Raw genomic sequence first — 22,210 nt, 5'->3', positions numbered from 1 at the left:
AATCTCTCAAGATCTGATTAAACAACCCCACAAACAGCATCACCAGCTGCACTTATTAATAACCAGACTGACTTTATTTCTGTCAGACGTCTACAGTTGATTTCATCTAAGGCTGTGTCTGAAGTCAGTTGTAGTAGTTCTTGTGTTTCTCTTTTCTTCTGCACTGTAAAATTGTGAATTAGTGATGAACAGCTGCACAATTATCACTCAATTAATCACTTAATTACTTAATTGCAATGTACATCTTCTTTCAGTGAAATCAACTGAATTAAGTTCAGAGTACTTATAACTGTTAGTTTTAAAACTTAAACGGTTTAAGGCAATGGTTTCCTCAAACGGTTTGAGTTAACATAACTTGTCAGGTTTGAGTGAGGCTGTGTCTGAAGTGAGCTGTAGTTCCTTTCTCTCTTTTCTTCAGTGATTCTGTTTGTTAACAGCAGGTGTTCATCACTAAAGCTCAATTATCACTCAATTAATCACTTAATCACTTAATTGCAATGTATATCTTCTTTCAGTGAACTCAACTGAATTAAGTTCAGAGTACTTAAATGGTTTAAGGCAATGGTTTCCTCAAACGGTTTGAGTTAACATAACTTGTCAGGTTTGAGTGAGGCTGTGTCTGAAGTGAGCTGTATTTCCTTTCTCTCTTTTCTTCAGTAATTCTGTTTGTTAACAGCAGGTGTTCATCACTAAACTCAATTATCACTCAATTAATCACTTCATTACTTAATTGCAATGTAAATCTTCTTTCAGTGAACTCAACTGAATTAAGTTCAGAGTACTTAAATGGTTTAAGGCAATCGGTTCCCTCAAACGGTTTGAGTAAACCTAATTTGTCAGGTTTTTAAGGATATCTGTTTACTCAAACGGTTTGAGTTAAGTTACTTGTTGGGTTTTACAGTGTATGTTGACTTGATGAACATTTTGAATCATGAAATTAAAATCACGAGGCAGCACAATACACATCATAACACAATAATTATTTAATTATATTTCAGCATAAACATACATCACTAGACAAATAGTGAACATAATCTAGCTAACATCCGTAATTACTGCATTGCTAGAATTTTACAGGAATATGTAACAATAAAAGCATTTATCATAATATACTTTAAAAAGCATTAAAAATATCTAAAATTACATCAATTTTACTGTTGCTCAAACGTAGCATTAACGTCATAACGTCATCATTACCCTGGCTCCTTACCTAATTTGTGCAGTTAACATATTAATGACTTAAGAGAGCTGATTGAGATGAACCCATGGTATACATGTGTTCCAGAATCAGAGACATTTTTAGCTTCAAAAGTTATAAGCATAAACATTAGTGCATATTTGACCCAATGGTCGTACTAGAGGGAATGATATAGAGACTCCAAATTTGGTGCGGTTAATGTTAATGTTAAGTCTCTCCTGTATAGATGTTCCAATTTTCACAACCTTTCAACCAAATGCTTTTATGGAAAGCGATAGACATTCATTCCAGAAATTATAATATAAAGAAGAAGAAGAAGATGAATATGCAAGTAGCAGTTTGGGGCCAAAGCACTGCAAGCACAGCAAATACATCATGTGAGTGCAGCTTAAACTTGCATTTTATTTGCATCTAAAATATGGGTCCTTGTAATGTAAATTTCTTTCTATAACACAAAGGAGGAGTCTGAGAATCTTACAGAAAAAAACTGTCAGAATATGCATAATATAAAAAGGTTTAAGATAAAACAGATCTCTGCTGGGTTCCACTGAGGAGAGATTGAGAAAATGGCGGTAAGTTCTTGAATAAAAATTAAAAAAAAGATATAAGCTTAATATTAGTTTGATGTTCATGTCTTTATTTCTGTCTCATGTAGATGTTGAAGTTTTTGGCTGTTCTCTCTGCTGTTCTGATGTGTGGCTGCACTCAGAATGTAGACAATCCGGTCGACTGTTCTGGCCTTTATATATCAGGAGAAACAGTCAGTGGGATCTACTCCATCTATCTAACAGGTGGCGTTCCTGTCAAGGTTTACTGTGAGATGATCTCAGGTGGGAATGATGAAGACAACGGAGAATGGACGGTATGGATGTGACTTTAGATCATTAAAGGGATACTCCACCCTAAAATGAAAATTTTGTCACTAATCACTTACCCCCATGTCGTTCCAAACCTGAAAAAGCTTCGTTCATCTTCAAACACACTTTAAGATATTTTGGATTGTGGCTGTCCCATAGACTCCCTAGAAAAATACACTGTCAAGGTCCAGAAAAGTGTGAAAAGCATTGTCAGAGTAGTCCATCTTCCATCAGTGGCTCAAGCGTTATGTTATGAAGCGACAAGAATACTTTTATACGAGAAGAAAACAAAATTAATGACTTTATTCAATAATTGGTTTCCTCTGTCTCCCCCCACATCACCGTAGCACCATTTTGGAGAATATGAGCTGAACACAGGCTGCTTACACTCTTCTGTGTCAGCCACACCACAAGGATACGTTTTCTACGTGTATTTACACGTAGATTTGAAAGAGAATAGCATATCCTTGTGGAGTTAGTTGTGGAATAAAGTCGTTATTTATGTTTTCTTCTCGTACAAAACTTCTTAATGTTATGGTTGAACCACTGATGGAAGATGGAAAATTCTGACGATGCTTTTCATACTTTTCTGGACTTTGACAGTGGTATTTACTTGGCAGTCTATGGGACAGTCTTAACCCTTCAGGTATTCATCCAAAATATCTTAAATTGTGTTCCGAAGGTCAACGCAGCTTTTACAGGTTTGGACGACATGGGGGTAAGTGATTATTGACAAAATTTTCATTTTGGGGTGGAGTATCCCTTTAAACACACATCAGAACATTCATGAGGAATAATATCTTCTATTTAAACCAATCACAGGTGATTCAGAGGAGAATGGACGGCAGTGTGAATTTCTATCGGCCGTGGGATCAGTACAAGAGAGGATTTGGGAATGTGGAAAGTGAATATTGGCTGGGTAAGATCTCACAGTGTGTGTGTTTGTGTGGATGTTCATGTCCAATGTTTGGTTGAACCAGTGTTGGGGGTAACGAGTTACAAAGTAATGGATTACAGTAACTATATTACTTTTTTGGGTAACGAAGAAAAGTAATGCATTACCCTAATAATATTGGTAACTACACTACTTTACTAGACTATAGGAACGCGCTTTCCTGCGTTACACATGCCGTGTTTGCCTGTGTGTAAAGATCTGATAACGATTGATCTTAGCGCTTAAGAGCATTTTCTACGAGTAATTTTACGATTATTCGTTATTGTTTCACATGCATTTCCTAACAATCACGTAGCTGTACTTTAAGTGCTGCTTAGAGGAGTCGCTGTCAAGTGCTGAAATGTCACCTTATAGAATGACTCATAATTGTAGTATATTGATGTTTATTGATGTTAACATAATGCTGCATTCCAGACAGACAACCTGGATATAATAACTATAATGCAGTACTATATTATATTATAGTGTATAATATTATACTTTACATAATAATATATAATGTACTTTTTATACAGTAGAGAGAGAGAGAGAGAGACAGAGAGAGAGATGTTATTTCTTGGTCTAATACATACATAGCTGGTTTTCATGCAATTCAGCAAGTCATTGACATATTTACATGGATAAAAACAACTTAATTTATTCAATTATTTCTTAAAATAGCCATATGAAATGTTTTCCCCCCTACAGAACTGCACTGAGAGTCATGCTGCGTTCACTTCATGAGTATTTGACCGTTTGATTTTAGTAAAATTAGCGTCACAAGGCATACACGGAACTGTAAAGGTATTCACGTTAACACGTCAAAATAAGAGTCCAGTTTAATTTAAAGACAAGTATTCAATTCTTGTCTTTAAATTAATACAATTAAATGTAACCGGTAAAAAGGAGTTGAGAAAAAAATAAACAGAAAAAAATGGTATCCAGAAAAATTACAATCGAAAAATGGAATTTGGAAAAATGGATGTTCTGGATGTTCACATCCAGTGTTTGGTTGAATGTGTTCTTCGTGTGTGTGTGTGTGTGTGTTCATGTCCAGTGTTTGGTTGAACGTGTTCTTCATGTGTGTGTTTGTGTGGATGTTCGTGTCCAGTGTTTGGTTGAACGTGTTCTTCATGTGTGTGTTTGTGTGTAGATGTTCAAGTCCAGTGTTTGGTTGAACGTGTTCTTCATGTGTGTGTTTGTGTGGATGTTCATGTCCAGTGTTTGGTTGAACGTGTTCTTCATGTGTGTGTGTGTTTGTGTGGATGTTCATGTCCAGTGTTTGGTTGAACGTGTTCTTCATGTGTGTGTGTGTGTAGATGTTCAAGTCCAGTATTTGGTTGAACGTGTTCTTCATGTGTGTGTTTGTGTGGATGTTCATGTCCAGTGTTTGGTTGAACGTGTTCTTCATGTGTGTGTTTGTGTGGATGTTCGTGTCCAGTGTTTGGTTGAACGTGTTCTTCATGTGTGTGTTTGTGTGTGGATGTTCAAGTCCAGTGTTTGGTTGAACGTGTTCTTCATGTGTGTGTTTGTGTGGATGTTCATGTCCAGTGTTTGGTTGAACGTGTTCTTCATGTGTGTGTTTGTGTGGATGTTCATGTCCAGTGTTTGGTTGAACGTGTTCTTCATGTGTGTGTTTGTGTGGATGTTCATGTCCAGTGTTTGGTTGAGCGTGTTCTTCATGTGTGTGTGTTTGTGTGGATGTTCACGTCCAGTGTTTGGTTGAACGTGTTCTTCATGTGTGTGTTTGTGTGTGGATGTTCAAGTCCAGTGTTTGGTTGAACGTGTTCTTCATGTGTGTGTTTGTGTGGATGTTCATGTCCAGTGTTTGGTTGAGCGTGTTCTTCATGTGTGTGTGTTTGTGTGGATGTTCACGTCCAGTGTTTGGTTGAACGTGTTCTTCATGTGTGTGTTTGTGTGGATGTTCATGTCCAGTGTTTGGTTGAACGTGTTCTTCATGTGTGTGTGTGTGTAGATGTTCAAGTCCAGTATTTGGTTGAACGTGTTCTTCATGTGTGTGTTTGTGTGGATGTTCATGTCCAGTGTTTGGTTGAACGTGTTCTTCATGTGTGTGTGTTTGTGTGGATGTTCATGTCCAGTGTTTGGTTGAACGTGTTCTTCATGTGTGTGTTTGTGTAGATGTTCAAGTCCAGTGTTTGGTTGAACGTGTTCTTCATGTGTGTGTGTGTGTGGATGTTCATGTCCAGTGTTTGGTTGAGCGTGTTCTTCATGTGTGTGTGTTTGTGTGGATGTTCATGTCCAGTGTTTGGTTGAAGGTGTTCTTCATGTGTGTGTGTTTGTGTGGATGTTCAAGTCCAGTGTTTGGTTGAACGTGTTCTTCATGTGTGTGTGTGTGTGGATGTTCATGTCCAGTGTTTGGTTGAACGTGTTCTTCATGTGTGTGTTTGTGTGGATGTTCATGTCCAGTGTTTGGTTGAACGTGTTCTTCATGTGTGTGTGTGTGTGTGGATGTTCATGTCCAGTGTTTGGTTGAACGTGTTCTTCATGTGTGTGTGTTTGTGTGGATGTTCATGTCCAGTGTTTGGTTGAACGTGTTCTTCATGTGTGTGTTTGTGTGGATGTTCATGTCCAGTGTTTGGTTGAACGTGTTCTTCATGTGTGTGTGTGTGTGTGTGTTCATGTCCAGTGTTTGGTTGAACGTGTTCTTCATGTGTGTGTGTGTGTGTGTGTGTGGATGTTCGTGTCCAGTGTTTGGTTGAACGTGTTCTTCATGTGTGTGTTTGTGTGGATGTTCATGTCCAGTGTTTGGTTGAACGTGTTCTTCATGTGTGTGTTTGTGTGGATGTTCATGTCCAGTGTTTGGTTGAACGTGTTCTTCATGTGTGTGTGTGTTTGTGTGGATGTTCATGTCCAGTGTTTGGTTGAAGGTGTTCTTCATGTGTGTGTTTGTGTGGATGTTCATGTCCAGTGTTTGGTTGAAGGTGTTCTTCATGTGTGTGTGTGTGTGTGTGGATGTTCATGTCCAGTGTTTGGTTGAACGTGTTCTTCATGTGTGTGTTTGTGTGGATGTTCATGTCCAGTGTTTGGTTGAACGTGTTCTTCATGTGTGTGTTTGTGTGGATGTTCATGTCCAGTGTTTGGTTGAACGTGTTCTTCATGTGTGTGTGTGTTTGTGTGGATGTTCATGTCCAGTGTTTGGTTGAACGTGTTCTTCATGTGTGTGTTTGTGTGGATGTTCATGTCCAGTGTTTGGTTGAACGTGTTCTTCATGTGTGTGTGTGTTTGTGTGGATGTTCATGTCCAGTGTTTGGTTGAATGTGTTCTTCATGTGTGTGTGTGTTTGTGTGGATGTTCATGTCCAGTGTTTGGTTGAAGGTGTTCTTCATGTGTGTGTTTGTGTGGATGTTCACGTCCAGTGTTTGGTTGAAGGTGTTCTTCATGTGTGTGTGTGTTTGTGTGGATGTTCATGTCCAGTGTTTGGTTGAACGTGTTCTTCATGTGTGTGTTTGTGTGGATGTTCATGTCCAGTGTTTGGTTGAACGTGTTCTTCATGTGTGTGTGTGTGTGTGGATGTTCATGTCCAGTGTTTGGTTGAACGTGTTCTTCATGTGTGTGTGTGTGTGTGGATGTTCATGTCCAGTGTTTGGTTGAAGGTGTTCTTCATGTGTGTGTGTGTTTGTGTGGATGTTCATGTCCAGTGTTTGGTTGAAGGTGTTCTTCATGTGTGTGTGTGTGTGTGTGGATGTTCATGTCCAGTGTTTGGTTGAACGTGTTCTTCGTGTGTGTGTGTGTGTGTGTGTGTGTGGATGTTCATGTCCAGTGTTTGGTTGAAGGTGTTCTTCATGTGTGTGTGTGTGTGTGTGTGGATGTTCATGTCCAGTGTTTGGTTGAACGTGTTCTTCGTGTGTGTGTGTGTGTGTGTGGATGTTCATGTCCAGTGTTTGGTTGAACGTGTTCTTCATGTGTGTGTGTGTGTGTGGATGTTCATGTCCAGTGTTTGGTTGAACGTGTTCTTCATGTGTGTGTGTGTGTGTGTGTGTGTGTGGATGTTCATGTCCAGTGTTTGGTTGAAGGTGTTCTTCATGTGTGTGTTTGTGTAGATGTTCATGTCCAGTGTTTGGTTGAAGGTGTTCTTCATGTGTGTGTGTGTGTGTGTGGATGTTCATGTCCAGTGTTTGGTTGAACGTGTTCTTCGTGTGTGTGTGTGTGTGTGTGGATGTTCATGTCCAGTGTTTGGTTGAACGTGTTCTTCATGTGTGTGTTTGTGTGGATGTTCATGTCCAGTGTTTGGTTGAACGTGTTCTTCATGTGTGTGTGTGTTTGTGTGGATGTTCATGTCCAGTGTTTGGTTGAACGTGTTCTTCATGTGTGTGTTTGTGTGGATGTTCATGTCCAGTGTTTGGTTGAACGTGTTCTTCATGTGTGTGTGTGTTTGTGTGGATGTTCATGTCCAGTGTTTGGTTGAATGTGTTCTTCATGTGTGTGTGTGTTTGTGTGGATGTTCATGTCCAGTGTTTGGTTGAAGGTGTTCTTCATGTGTGTGTTTGTGTGGATGTTCACGTCCAGTGTTTGGTTGAAGGTGTTCTTCATGTGTGTGTGTGTTTGTGTGGATGTTCATGTCCAGTGTTTGGTTGAACGTGTTCTTCATGTGTGTGTTTGTGTGGATGTTCATGTCCAGTGTTTGGTTGAACGTGTTCTTCGTGTGTGTGTGTGTGTGTGTGGATGTTCATGTCCAGTGTTTGGTTGAACGTGTTCTTCATGTGTGTGTGTGTGTGTGGATGTTCATGTCCAGTGTTTGGTTGAACGTGTTCTTCATGTGTGTGTGTGTGTGTGTGTGTGTGTGGATGTTCATGTCCAGTGTTTGGTTGAAGGTGTTCTTCATGTGTGTGTTTGTGTAGATGTTCATGTCCAGTGTTTGGTTGAAGGTGTTCTTCATGTGTGTGTGTGTGTGTGTGGATGTTCATGTCCAGTGTTTGGTTGAACGTGTTCTTCGTGTGTGTGTGTGTGTGTGTGGATGTTCATGTCCAGTGTTTGGTTGAACGTGTTCTTCATGTGTGTGTTTGTGTGGATGTTCATGTCCAGTGTTTGGTTGAACGTGTTCTTCATGTGTGTGTGTGTTTGTGTGGATGTTCATGTCCAGTGTTTGGTTGAACGTGTTCTTCATGTGTGTGTTTGTGTGGATGTTCATGTCCAGTGTTTGGTTGAACGTGTTCTTCATGTGTGTGTGTGTTTGTGTGGATGTTCATGTCCAGTGTTTGGTTGAATGTGTTCTTCATGTGTGTGTGTGTTTGTGTGGATGTTCATGTCCAGTGTTTGGTTGAAGGTGTTCTTCATGTGTGTGTTTGTGTGGATGTTCACGTCCAGTGTTTGGTTGAAGGTGTTCTTCATGTGTGTGTGTGTTTGTGTGGATGTTCATGTCCAGTGTTTGGTTGAACGTGTTCTTCATGTGTGTGTTTGTGTGGATGTTCATGTCCAGTGTTTGGTTGAACGTGTTCTTCATGTGTGTGTGTGTGTGTGGATGTTCATGTCCAGTGTTTGGTTGAACGTGTTCTTCATGTGTGTGTGTGTGTGTGGATGTTCATGTCCAGTGTTTGGTTGAAGGTGTTCTTCATGTGTGTGTGTGTTTGTGTGGATGTTCATGTCCAGTGTTTGGTTGAACGTGTTCTTCATGTGTGTGTTTGTGTAGATGTTCATGTCCAGTGTTTGGTTGAACGTGTTCTTCGTGTGTGTGTGTGTGTGTGTGTGTGTGTGTGGATGTTCATGTCCAGTGTTTGGTTGAAGGTGTTCTTCATGTGTGTGTGTGTGTGTGTGGATGTTCATGTCCAGTGTTTGGTTGAACGTGTTCTTCGTGTGTGTGTGTGTGTGTGTGGCTGTTCATGTCCAGTGTTTGGTTGAACGTGTTCTTCATGTGTGTGTGTGTGTGTGGATGTTCATGTCCAGTGTTTGGTTGAACGTGTTCTTCATGTGTGTGTTTGTGTGGATGTTCATGTCCAGTGTTTGGTTGAACGTGTTCTTCGTGTGTGTGTGTGTGTGTGTGTGTGTGTGGATGTTCATGTCCAGTGTTTGGTTGAAGGTGTTCTTCATGTGTGTGTTTGTGTAGATGTTCATGTCCAGTGTTTGGTTGAACGTGTTCTTCGTGTGTGTGTGTGTGTGTGTGTGTGTGTGGATGTTCATGTCCAGTGTTTGGTTGAAGGTGTTCTTCATGTGTGTGTGTGTGTGTGTGGATGTTCATGTCCAGTGTTTGGTTGAACGTGTTCTTCGTGTGTGTGTGTGTGTGTGTGGATGTTCATGTCCAGTGTTTGGTTGAACGTGTTCTTCGTGTGTGTGTGTGTGTGGATGTTCATGTCCAGTGTTTGGTTGAACGTGTTCTTCGTGTGTGTGTGTGTGTGTGTGTGTGGATGTTCATGTCCAGTGTTTGGTTGAAGGTGTTCTTCATGTGTGTGTGTGTGTGTGTGGATGTTCATGTCCAGTGTTTGGTTGAACGTGTTCTTCGTGTGTGTGTGTGTGTGTGTGGATGTTCATGTCCAGTGTTTGGTTGAACGTGTTCTTCATGTGTGTGTTTGTGTGGATGTTCATGTCCAGTGTTTGGTTGAACGTGTTCTTCATGTGTGTGTTTGTGTGGATGTTCATGTCCAGTGTTTGGTTGAACGTGTTCTTCATGTGTGTGTGTGTGTGTGGATGTTCATGTCCAGTGTTTGGTTGAACGTGTTCTTCATGTGTGTGTGTGTGTGTGGATGTTCATGTCCAGTGTTTGGTTGAAGGTGTTCTTCATGTGTGTGTGTGTTTGTGTGGATGTTCATGTCCAGTGTTTGGTTGAACGTGTTCTTCATGTGTGTGTTTGTGTAGATGTTCATGTCCAGTGTTTGGTTGAACGTGTTCTTCGTGTGTGTGTGTGTGTGTGTGTGTGGATGTTCATGTCCAGTGTTTGGTTGAACGTGTTCTTCGTGTGTGTGTGTGTGTGTGTGGATGTTCACGTCCAGTGTTTGGTTGAAGGTGTTCTTCATGTGTGTGTGTGTGTGTGTGGATGTTCATGTCCAGTGTTTGGTTGAACGTGTTCTTCGTGTGTGTGTGTGTGTGTGTGGATGTTCATGTCCAGTGTTTGGTTGAAGGTGTTCTTCATGTGTGTGTGTGTGTGGATGTTCATGTCCAGTGTTTGGTTGAACGTGTTCTTCATGTGTGTGTGTTTGTGTAGATGTTCATGTCCAGTGTTTGGTTGAACGTGTTCTTCATGTGTGTGTTTGTGTAGATGTTCACGTCCAGCGTTTGGTTGAACGTGTTCTTCATGTGTGTGTGTGTGTGTGTGTGTGTGTGGATGTTCACGTCCAGTGTTTGGTTGAACGTGTTCTTCATGTGTGTGTGTGTAGATGTTCATGTCCAGTGTTTGGTTGAAGGTGTTCTTCATGTGTGTGTTTGTGTGGATGATCAGGGCTGGAGAACATGTACCAGCTGACAAATAACAGGAACTACATGCTGAGAGTGGATCTGGAGGACTTTAATGGAAATAAAGTTTTTGCTATTTACTCCTCTTTCTCTGTGGGTTCTGAAGCTGATGGGTATAAACTACAAGTTTCAGGCTTCAAGAATGGAGGAGCAGGTAACCCAGATAGGAATGTTATTGTTTTAAGAATGTTCCAAGAACATCACAACTAGAATTTCTTTGTTCTTTAAATGTTCTAAGAACATTCCCATGGATTGTTCTAACAATGTTTTTTGTGGGTAGTTTCATTTTGTTCCTAGAACGTTCTCTCAAAAGATAGGATAACATTCTCTAAAAACATCCTAAAATTGTTCATTAATAACATTATTAGAATGTTATCCCCTTAACAGCATAAAATTAACAGCATAGATTAGACTCCAGATAAAACCAGCTGACCAGATCGTTTCATGAGGAAATCTTTAACATCAGAAAGTAATGACATTTTTCCCTCACTGTTTTTGCCTTAACAAATATGGTTACAACAGTTAAACAAAAAGTAACATTGGAAAGAGTCATACTGCCTAAGTACTGATCACCATAATGGTGATGTCAAACTAAACTTTTCAAACAGAAGTGTAAAGTCCAAGGGGCAAAGAGTAAAAGTCCTGCCATATTTTTGCTCCACCCATGAACTCAGCAGCTGATTTCATCAGAGGAGGAACCAAGTCATTCCTTCCAAGTCACAAACCAGTCTTGAGTCAAATCCCAAGTCCTCAAAGAGTTAAAGTTAATGAGATAATTAAGTGGCAACTTATGCTTTTGATGACTGTATTATCTTGATTTAACTTTCTTGAAAAAACAAAACAAAATGCCAACATAATGCTTCAATATAAAGAAAAGAGAAGAAGAAGAAAAAAAGAAAAAAGCAAGCACTGGAGTTCAGATTTCTATATGTGTTACACAAATGTAAAATTCACTCCCTGTAAATATTAGAACAATGCGTTTTTGTGTGTGTATGCTGTAGTTTCACTGGGATTATTCAAAACCTAAACATGTGAAAAAAAGAAAAAACATTATTTGAGATATAATTAAATCAGCTCATTGTGAGTATATGTCCTTCACATATCACAGATCTTCTTTCTCCTCAACATCACATACAGAGAGAGATCTGACACAACAAGTCAAGGGTCAAGAACACAACTAAACCAAACACTGATCTCCATGATGGTTGGCATCATTTAACCAATAAAACATCAACATCTGATCCTCTGTAGTTCTCAATAACAGCAGGTGTTAATCGTTAATGCACAATCATCATTTAATTAGTTACTTAATTATCTCATTAACTTTAACTCTTTGAGGACTTGGGATTTGACTCAAGACTCGTTTGTGACTTCATTTTGAATTCAAAATGGGTGAGTCATGACTCACATTGCATTTTATTAGCCCTATTACTTTCCAACATAATGCAGGCTAAAATGCCTGAAATCTAAAACAAAAATGTTTACAAACATTATAGAAACGGTTATTAGTTTCTCTCCAAAACAAATCCTCTAAAGTTTATGCTATAAAAACGTCAATCCAAAAACAGATTAATTTAACCTAATAGTTAGCCTTCTGTATAATAAGTAACGCTGTATATGCATCCGAAATAATTATTTTGAGGTTAATATAGCAAATGAAAACCGTTCAGCTTCCGGGAAATTTGAGAAGCTCCGCTAGGCTATTTTAGTTCCCCTCACTCCACAACAAATAATTTAAATTAACAGTATTTAGAAAAAAACAAGAATTACAAATATGAGAAGCTATAGCAATATTAACGACAAACCAAAACTAATTAATTTAGGCTAAAACGAAAAAATCTTGGGTCTCTCACAAAATCAAATGTTTCCATATTTGCGATGTATTTGAATGAGAAATGATTGTAAAAATACCTAGTGTTTATTATAGCCTAATGTTTTTAAACATTTGTGTTTGCATTATGTCTATTTTTGAATGAAATCATATTTTTTCTCTAAAAAACGTTTAAGTTTTATATATATATATATATATATATATATATATATATATATATATATACTGATTTATAATCGGTCAAAATTAGCTGATACAGTTTGCTGCATTCATGCACACTCAGAAACCGGTGACTGTGAACGAATCAGCAGAGCTTGTACGAGCTTTTGTCATTGCTGAATCTTTCTCAGACGTTTCCAAATGTCGAAATTGGGTTGCACATCTATCTGTGCATGATGATGTGCAATGCCCCCGGCGAGCGGAGCCTCTCAAAGTTGGGAATAATCAATGGAGAGCCGCGGTCCTCAGTTGGGCAGGAAAGGCTAAGCATGCTGGCACTTGAGTGTCGAATGCACATGCACCAGCGCAGAGAATAAATAGGCCCTTTTTGCGCTGCAGCATCTCAGGCCCAATTTGGTCTTAATCCGGCCCTGAAGGCGGTGCATTGCCATTGAGACGTGTCTATGATGAGTTCACAGCTGAGCAGACATTTCACTCGCTGGCTTCAGTGTCACATTTGCATAGATACTGCTGGAATTCGTGATTGGTTGACAGCAAATATCAAATATTAAATGGAATGATAAAATAACATTATTAACCCGTTAATGGCCATTTCAAATTTTAGATTCTGTTCGGAACTATGAAATTTTATTTAGTTTCTTTTACTATCAAGATTTCAGATTTCATTTTCATTCCTTGAACCGGTTCAGAGCCCTGGTTTCCAGTAACAGTCTCAGGTGCACACAGCAGAGTAGTTTCGATTTGAGTCAAAAATGATTTTTTTAAATTTGGAGCATTGAGGTTTTCACTCACTCCGATACAAGCACAAATTATGCCGACTCACGCATTACACATAAGTGAGTGAGTGAAGTGACATACAGCCAAGTATCGTGACCCATACTCAGAATTTGTGCTCTGCATTTAACCCATCCAAAGCACGAGCGCACACACACTAACCATGAACACTTTTTCAAAGCTTTTTTTGAACACTTACATTAGATATCTCAATCTTCAATGCTATTAAAACATCAATAACATCAATAATCATCTCCAAAACACACACAGATTAAAACTAACATTAAAAAGTTTGACTCAAACTGCCTAACTACTGATTACCATAGTGGTGATGTCAAACCAAACTTATTTTCAATGAACCGTCAACATTTAAACCTCCATTCATCTCAAAGAGACCTTTTGTAAAGGTAATGTCAGAAATAAATCAATCTGGTTTATAAGTCAAGCTGGTACTGCTTTTTGTTTTTTACTCTGAGCAATGTCCACATCTAGTGTGATGGGAAGCTTTATTAGATTGTTAGTGGACAATGTTCTAACAACGCTACCAATAGACATTTTTAGAAAGTTTTTAGAAAATGTTAACTTTTGGCAGAACATTCTGGGAACTCAAATTAAATTTTTTTTTTGCTGAAAATATTCCTAGAACATGAAAAATGTCCAGCTGGGAGAACGCTTTCATTTATGAACATTTCCATTGGTTATTGTCCTTGTGCTCTCTGAAATGATGCTCTCCCTCTCTGCAGGTGACTCTTTATCCTTCCATAATGGATTCAAGTTCTCCACCTTTGACAAAGACCAAGATGGCTATGCAAGTAACTGTGCCAAAAGTTATCTTGGGGGATTTTGGTACTCAGCCTGTCACAAAACAAACCCCAATGGTGTGTATTTATGGGGTGAAAATCCCACCCATTATGCCATTGGAAATGTTTGGTCAACATGGAAGGGTTACGCTGGCGGTATGAAATCCATCAACATGAAGATTAAACGTGGGTCTTAGAAATAAACAACAAAACAATCGATTTAATGTTTAAAGGTTTATTTTTTTATTTTAAACCATGTAACTAAAACTGGATTCACACTGCATGAATTTTGCTGATTTTTACTCGCCTACAGTTTTGTAGAAAAACATCAAAGGCAAATCTGTGTTTGTTCATAGGGTAGTTTTAAGGGTGGGTTAACAGTGTAATAATAAATGTGATTATAGAAATTAACTACAGATGGAATTAAATGAAGAATTTGTTTTTTAAATATAAGTACAAAATTTAAAAACGTAGTATGTACACAACAATGTAATGTATCAAATTATTATTTTAAATGTAAGTATATAGTACTTTAGGCCACTTAATACAAAGTGAGACAGGAATATAACTCTCAAATACATTATACTTTACGTTTATATACAGTTTGTCTTTGTTTTGGGTCACTTTTTTTATTTGTAAGTTAAATTAGTCAACAGTTCATACACGTTCAATAAACTTCTGCACTGAAATCATGTCTGATGTGTTTATCTCCACAACAGAGAGCAGAAATGCTAAATGGTAATTCCTTTGTCCCCCACTCCTCTTACTTTGAGACCCTTACTGCCCTATCTAGATTGACCAATTCCCATAGAGATGCCACTGCATTTTTTCTAACCCAATGCCTAGGTTTACCTCCCTCACACATTCACCTCATTATATCCTTATCTGCCCACCAGGCATTGATCCTATTCAACTCTCCACAGAAATTTACTCCATTCATTCATCCAGCCCACTGTTCTAAACGTCCAGTTCTCAAAGCATTTTGTCGCACTCTTATAATGCTTTTACTATGGTCCTCTGGAGATGTTGAACCAAACTCCGGCCCAGTAACTAAAAATGCCTTCCCCACCCCCCAGGTGCTTTCTTATGCAGATTTCTGCAATAGTAAAAATCTTAGGTTCATGCACATTAACACCAGAAGTATACTTCCTAAATTGGACTCATTTACTGCCCTTGTACACTCAGCTAAAGAATCCTGGCTCAGGAAATCCACTAAAAATTCTGAAGAATCAATTCCTTACTATAATAGTTACCATCAAGATAGAATCACTAAAGGAGGCAGAGTCATTCTCTATTGCAGACAGGCACTGCAATGCTCTTTTATTTTATCCAGGTCCTTGACGAAATAGTTTGAGCTCTTAATTTTGAGAATTCACTTCTCTAGAAATAAGTCCCTCACGGTAGCCTCCTGTTATAGACCTTCCTCTACGCCCAGCTGTGCTCTAGATAACCTCTGTGATTTGATTGCTCCCCATTTATTTTCTGAGTTCTTACTGCTTGGCGACTTAAACTGGGACTGGCTTAATGCTTCACCCAATATATTATCCAAATATCCTCACACAAATCATTAATGAACCCACTAGATACAACCTAAAATCTGCTAATAAGGGTACCCTCATAGATACTGCCCTAACTAATATGCCCACTAAATATACCTCCAGTGTCTTCAGCCAAGAAATCAGCGATCATTGCCTCATTGCCTGTATCCGTAACGGGTCTGCAGTCAAACGCTCCCTAAAACACTTTTGTGAACAAGCCTTTCTATTAGATCTAGCCCAGGAACCTTGGAAGGATATTGACCTTATTCCTTCAGTAGAGGATGCCTGGTCATTTTTTAAGAATGCCTTTCTAGCCGTTTTAAATAAGTATGCCCCTTATAAAAAGTTCAGAACTAAGAATAGATATAGCCCATGGTTCACGCCTTAACTCACCGCCCTTAGCCAAAATAAAAACATTCTATGGAGTACCGCGTTAGTGGCGAACAATACCTGTGACCGGCAATGTTTCAACGAAGCCAGAAATCGGTACACACAGGCGGTCAGGAATGCTAAGGCTAGCTTTTTTAAACAGAAAATTGCTACCTGTAGCACTAATTCTAAAAAGTTCTGGGATACAGTAAAGTCCATGGAAAATAAGAACATCTCCGTACAGCTGCCTACGGCTCTAAGGCTTGATAAACTGTTATTACTGATAAGTCTTCCATAATTGAGAACTTCAATAAGCATTTTGCCATGGCAGGTTGTGCTTTTCATCTGGTGAACCCCACCCTAATTAACAGCCCGTCATCTTCTGTTGCACCCAGCCAAAACCTCCCATGCTTCTCCTTTGCCCATATCCAAACAACTGACGTTCTAAGGGAGCTGCGGCATCTTGACCCCTTCAAATCTGGTGGATTAGACAATTTGGACCCTTCTTTCTTAAAACTGTCTGTGGTAAGTATTGCTACTCCCATCACCAGGTTTTTCAACCTCTCCTTTGATTCATCAGAGATACCTAAAGATTGGAAAGCTGCTGCAGTAATCCCTCTATACAAAGGAGGGTATATCTTAGTCCCAAATTGCTATATACTGATTTCAATCCTGCCCTGCCTCTCAAAGGTCTTCGAAAGCCTTCTTAATAAACAAATTACCAAACATTTTGAATCCCACCATAGCCTTTGTGACATGCAATCTGATTTCCAAGCCAGTCGTGGATGTACCTCAGCCATACTCAAAGTTATAAATGACATCATAACTGCTAATGACCAAAGACACTATTGTGCAGCAGTCTTCATTGACCTGGTCAAGGCCTTCAATTCTGTCAATCATAACATTCTCATTGATAGATTAAAAACCTGGGCTTTTCAAATAACTGTCTTGCCTGGTTCACTGATTATTTTTTTCAGACAGGTTTCAGTGTGTTAAGTCGGAAGGCTTCCTCTCCAGACCTCTGGCTGTTTCCATGGGGGTTCCTCAGGGTTCAGTTCTCTGGCCGACTCCATTTTCTGTATACATCAATGATGTTGCTCTTGCTACAGGTGACTCTATGATCCACCTTTATTCAGACGACACCATTCTATATACGTCTGACCCGACATTGGACACTGTGATAAAAAAAACTTCAAATAAGCTTTAATAACAATAGCATTCCTTCCGTTAACTCCAATTACTTCTAAATTCTAGTAAAACTAAATGTATGCTTTTCAATTGATCCCACACTGCACTAGAAGGGTCTGTATTAGAATATGTAGATAACTACAAATATTTAGGGGTCTGGTTAGACTCTTCACTCTCCTTCCAGACCAACCAGCTCCAAAATAAAATTAAACCTAGGATTGGCTTCCTTTTTCGTAATAAAGCCTCCTTCACCTTTCCAGTCAATCTTGTGTAGCAGACTTCAAGTGGTAACCACAGGACACCATGGAAACACGACTACTCAACGACTGAAGTGATTATACTCTGTGTTATTTATTCACCTTAAACAGAGTAGTGAGGCACAATTAGGGACATTCGAGAAGGCCTACTCTCGAATTCCTCTGCTTCCCCGTCTGCATACACCATGCGTCTGAGCGCGAACGCTTTAAAAATGGCATTATATAGCATTTAACATGTAAACGATGGTGCTGAATTACCCCACATAACAGGACAGCACTCACAGGAAAAATAAATGGAAATTAAATAACAGAAAAAGTTAACATACAAACATGTTATAAATTAACTTAAATGCACATATAAATGTACTTTAAACTGATTGTTGAACTACTGTGTGTATAATAAAGTTCCTATTTTACACAAACAGTCTCATTGTATGAAGATATACCACAAGGCATTTTAGTATGAAATTAACCCCAGTATATACTGGAGGTAGACAACTATCAAGTTAAACTCACACATTACATAGTAAACAGTCAAATAAATGATCACAAATTGGAAAAACATACCTTAAACAGAGTAGTGAGGCACAATTAGGGACATTCGAGAAGGCCTACTCTCTAATTCCTGCATTGAAAGAGGCACATGAAAATGAGGCACTAACTTTAACACGGTTAAAAGAGCAACTTACAAAGAAAATAATTGAATCACACTGATACAAATTATGACATAACCTCTTAACAGTGTTTTGACATCATAAATAAAGTGATTTCATTACCGAAAATCAATCAATACAAGACAAATAGAAGAGAGAAAAACTACCTCCGCTTCCCCGTCTGCATACACCATGCGTCTGAGCGCGAACGCATAAAGGAGAAGCGATATAGTTTCAGGCGGCAAGGAAGTCGACCGGAAGTTGAAGTCGGCCGCGTGCCGCCATCTTGTAGCAGAACTTCACTTGCGTTAGCATCCTATTGACTTTGCATTCATTTTGGCGTCACTTTGACAGCGAATAACTTTACATCTGAGGCGTTTAAAGACTCCATTTGTCCATTATTTATTTCTAAAGATACACGGCAATGTATAAAGGGCTTCATTACCTTCTATGTTACATTATGGCCCCGTAGAAACAGTTTTTGTAAAAAAAGGCTAACGATTGCGTCATAACTACTCGACTCTCTGTCGCACAGTAGAGAAATTATCGTACAGACAGGAGGAGAAGCTCGCAAGCAATTAACTTAATATGGCGTACTGGCGTTACATTTTAAAATACTATACAAAATAATTAATCAGAATACTTACTCCTGCTCACTCACGCCAAAGAACTCCCCGCTCAAGCTCGCCGTCTCTGCAAGATTAATGATGGCAGTTTGCACGCACAGCTACTAGAAGATTTACATCTGTCAGACAGATGCTGACGTCATCAAGCTTAGTTTGAGTAGTTTGCTAAAAAACGCTAAAAATGGGCTTCACTTGTCTCAATTGAGTTCCAATGGGGTCGCTGTGTCCATTTCTTTTACTGGCTATGTATAGTTTACGTAGGTGTCCCACTAATTAAAGCCCCACATACAACAATTGATAGGAACTCTCGATCGGAACCATTGAAAACAGTACATTGAAAACAAGTTTTGCTGAAGTTAACAGTATATACTACATTTCTTTTTACACATAAAAAAATTAAATAAAAAAACTCAAATGCCTTAATTGACCGGCTACACTTGCCCTCGTGTCTTAATTGACCGGCTACACTTGCCCAATACTAGACTACAGTGATCTAACAAACTCCTTAGAAAATTAGATGTCGTATAGCACAGTGCCATCCACTTAGTTACCAATGCTCCATATAACACGCACCACTGCAACCTTTACAGTCAAATCAGACGGCCTTCATTACACACCCGGCATCAAACACACTGGGATCATCTCATTTATAAATTTCTACTGGGCAAAACCCCTCCTTTACCTAAAACTGTTAATCTCCAGAGCAACACCTTCTCTAATTCTTCGCTCAAGCAGGTATATCACTTTGACTGCCACTAAAGCATGCACCTCTTTCGGCCGTCTTTCCTTCCAGTTCTCTGCTGCTATTGATTGGAACACACTACAAAAATCCCTGAAGCTTGAATCTACTGTTCCGTTATCCACCTTAAAAGCACTACTATTAAATATATTGTCTGACTAAATGCCGGGTACTATCATAGTACAAAACTCATCCATTTTTTGCACAAACTGTTTAGAAAGTTCTTTATTCTAAGTGACTCTCAACAGAACCACTGGCTCTCAGAACCATTTTTACTATATATGATAACATAAAAACTAGTCATTTTGTCACTTGAGGGGTTGTAGGGTAGTTTTCTGACATGTGAGTCCAAACATCGTCCTCCAAAGACTGCTTTATCAGATTTATTCATTACACAGCTCATACTGGTCATTTTAACTCACATATTCACCTCTAAACACGGTCCAAAAATGTTGTGCTTCCCTCTAAATTCACACCTGCCTTCTCTTACTCTTTGCTTCCCTATATATTCATTAAGCCCCACACTCCACCCAGTGGTCAAAAACAGTTACAATAGACGTAAGTATCGTAAATATACTACAACCAACTGCTGATCACATTTTCTCTGGGCTTTTCAGGAACACATTGTTATTCACAGTGCATAGCTAAAGTGGTAATCCTCGCTTCTTCTTACTCACAAAAATAACATATCGTATATAAAACAGTAAAATTGCAGTATATTTTTTACATTAATAAAAAGATGATAAATAAGTAAATATCACTCGACAACACACATGGAATCCAGTCAGGAACCTGGAAGTATTTAGGACCATAAGATTCCACATTATCCATCCTCAGAGAATGTGTGTGGTTTTAACCCGTTTATATTATTTATATATGATGGTATTTGGATACACTGGGCTATGACTGAATCAATATGCATCAATCAATTATGTTGCAAAAATATAGTATTCCTCCTGAAAGCTGGACATATTCACATTTTTAGATTTAGCGACAGGAAAGAACCAATAGTCTGAATTCACTATAGGAGTTTACAAACAGTTTATTTAATGAAGAATCATGTAAACAGGGACTCCTACAAAACCAGCCATACAAATAAAATTTTCAAAGAGGAAAATCAGAGAGGAATGAAAACCTTAAAATATCAGAAAATGAGGTAAGATGTTCTCCCTTAAGAAGCACTGTAATGTTTCTAAGACACACGTTTAATCTTCATACTGATGGATTTCATACTGACTGCGTAATTCTTCCATGTTGACCAAGCCACACCAATGGCATAATGGGTGGGATCTTCACCCCATAAATACACACCATTGGGGTTTGTATTGTGACACGCAGAGTACCAAAATGCCCCCAGATACTGTTTGGCACAATTAGTATCTGAAGTATCTTGGTCCTTGTCAAAGGTGGAGAACTTGAATCCATTATGGCCAGATAAAGAGTCGCCTGCAGAGAGGGAGAGCATCATTAAGGACAATACCCCAAAGGAAATGTGTTTTCAGAAGTATAAATGAAAGTGTCCTACCTGCTCCTCCATCAGTGAATCCTGACACATGCAGCTGATATCCAGCACATTCACAATCCACAGAGAAGAACGAGTACAGAGCGAAACCTTTCCTTCCTTCAAAGTCCTCCAGATCCACTCTCAGCATGTACTTCCTGTTGCGTGTCAGCTGGTACATGTTCTCCAGCCCTGATCATACACACAAACACACATGAAGAACACCTTCAACCAAACACATTCACAAACACACACACTGGGAGATCTTACCCAGCCAATATTCACTCTTCACATTCCCAAATCCTCTCTTGTACTGATTCCACGGCCGATAGAAATTCACACTGCCATCCATTCTCCTCTGAATCACCTGTGATGGGTTTATGTAGAAGATATGATTCATAATGAATGTTCTGATGTGTGTTTAATGATCTAAAGTCACATTCGTACCGTCCATCCTCCATTATCTTCATCTTTCCCATCTGAGATCATCTCACAGTAAACCCAGACAGGAATGTCACCTGCTGGATAGATGGAGTAGATCCCACTGACTGTTTCTCCTGATTTATAGACATCAGAGCAGTCGACCAGTTTGTCTACATCATGACCACAATCACAGCCCAAAACAACGGGCAGAAGAGCAGCCAAAAACACCATCATCTGCACCAGAGAAAAAGATGAACGTCACTCTGAAAAGGTGTAGGAAGTGGCGAAATGTAGGAAACGGATTAACTCACCTCCATCTTCTCAGTTTCTTCCCAGTAGATCCCAGCAGAAATCTTTGTTCCCTTAAAGAGAAACGTCATTGTATTAATTTTAAATATCTTGTCTGAATATCCAGACAAGCTTTAAGGAAAACCTTGGAGAGTAAACCAGTAACTCACCGTTGGTGTTCTCCAGCTGTAGACGAGACAAATGCTCCTTTAAATATCTGACATTCAGGCTCCTCCTCAGAGTCAAAGTCCGTTTTAAGAAATGTAGGTAACAGATTATTTTCGCACATTTAAGAATTACCCAAGATTGCGAAAGAAGGGCAATTCCTTGTACCTACAATCACCTGTACGCACAGAGTGTCCTTAAACACCATCCACTTAATCACAGATCATCTTAAAAAAATAAACTTATTTACCAGCTTTCCATAAATTCCCAAACCACTCAAACAATATATTCAGTCTACTGCTGAAGGAGAAAGACCACTGAAACCCTCAAACAAACATCAAATCACTTTCTTTCATACAGAACGGTGAATAGCAGGAAAACTTCAGCTGAGCAGTCTTTTATTTCCCTCACGTTGCTCCAGATCACTGGTTTGGTGACTCACCTCGCTTGTTCTTCTACAGGAGCCAGTTCTGATAGTGACTGAACTC

At 39.1% G+C, this 22,210-nt stretch overlaps 1 protein-coding gene and 1 pseudogene across 1 annotated transcript; one reads left to right on the top strand and one right to left on the bottom strand.

Moving 5' to 3' along the window:
* The first annotated feature begins 1,847 nt into the window (after nucleotides 1–1,847).
* Nucleotides 1,848–14,306, top strand: LOC132144226 (microfibril-associated glycoprotein 4-like; annotated as a pseudogene).
* Nucleotides 14,307–20,464: 6,158 nt separating this feature from the next.
* LOC132144216 (microfibril-associated glycoprotein 4-like) lies at nucleotides 20,465–21,664 on the bottom strand. The gene is made up of 5 exons (XM_059555003.1): nucleotides 21,581–21,664; nucleotides 21,294–21,503; nucleotides 21,117–21,213; nucleotides 20,871–21,038; nucleotides 20,465–20,791 (listed from the first exon to the last, which is right to left on the bottom strand). The coding sequence occupies exons 1-5, from the start codon at nucleotides 21,647–21,649 to the stop codon at nucleotides 20,538–20,540; spliced, it is 798 nt and encodes a 265-aa protein (XP_059410986.1). The 5' UTR covers nucleotides 21,650–21,664; the 3' UTR covers nucleotides 20,465–20,537.
* Nucleotides 21,665–22,210: the final 546 nt, after the last annotated feature.

This window comes from Carassius carassius, chromosome 7 (genome assembly GCF_963082965.1).
Source record: "Carassius carassius chromosome 7, fCarCar2.1, whole genome shotgun sequence".
NCBI lineage: Eukaryota > Metazoa > Chordata > Actinopteri > Cypriniformes > Cyprinidae > Carassius > Carassius carassius.
This window is presented reverse-complemented; position numbering and strand designations above follow the sequence as displayed.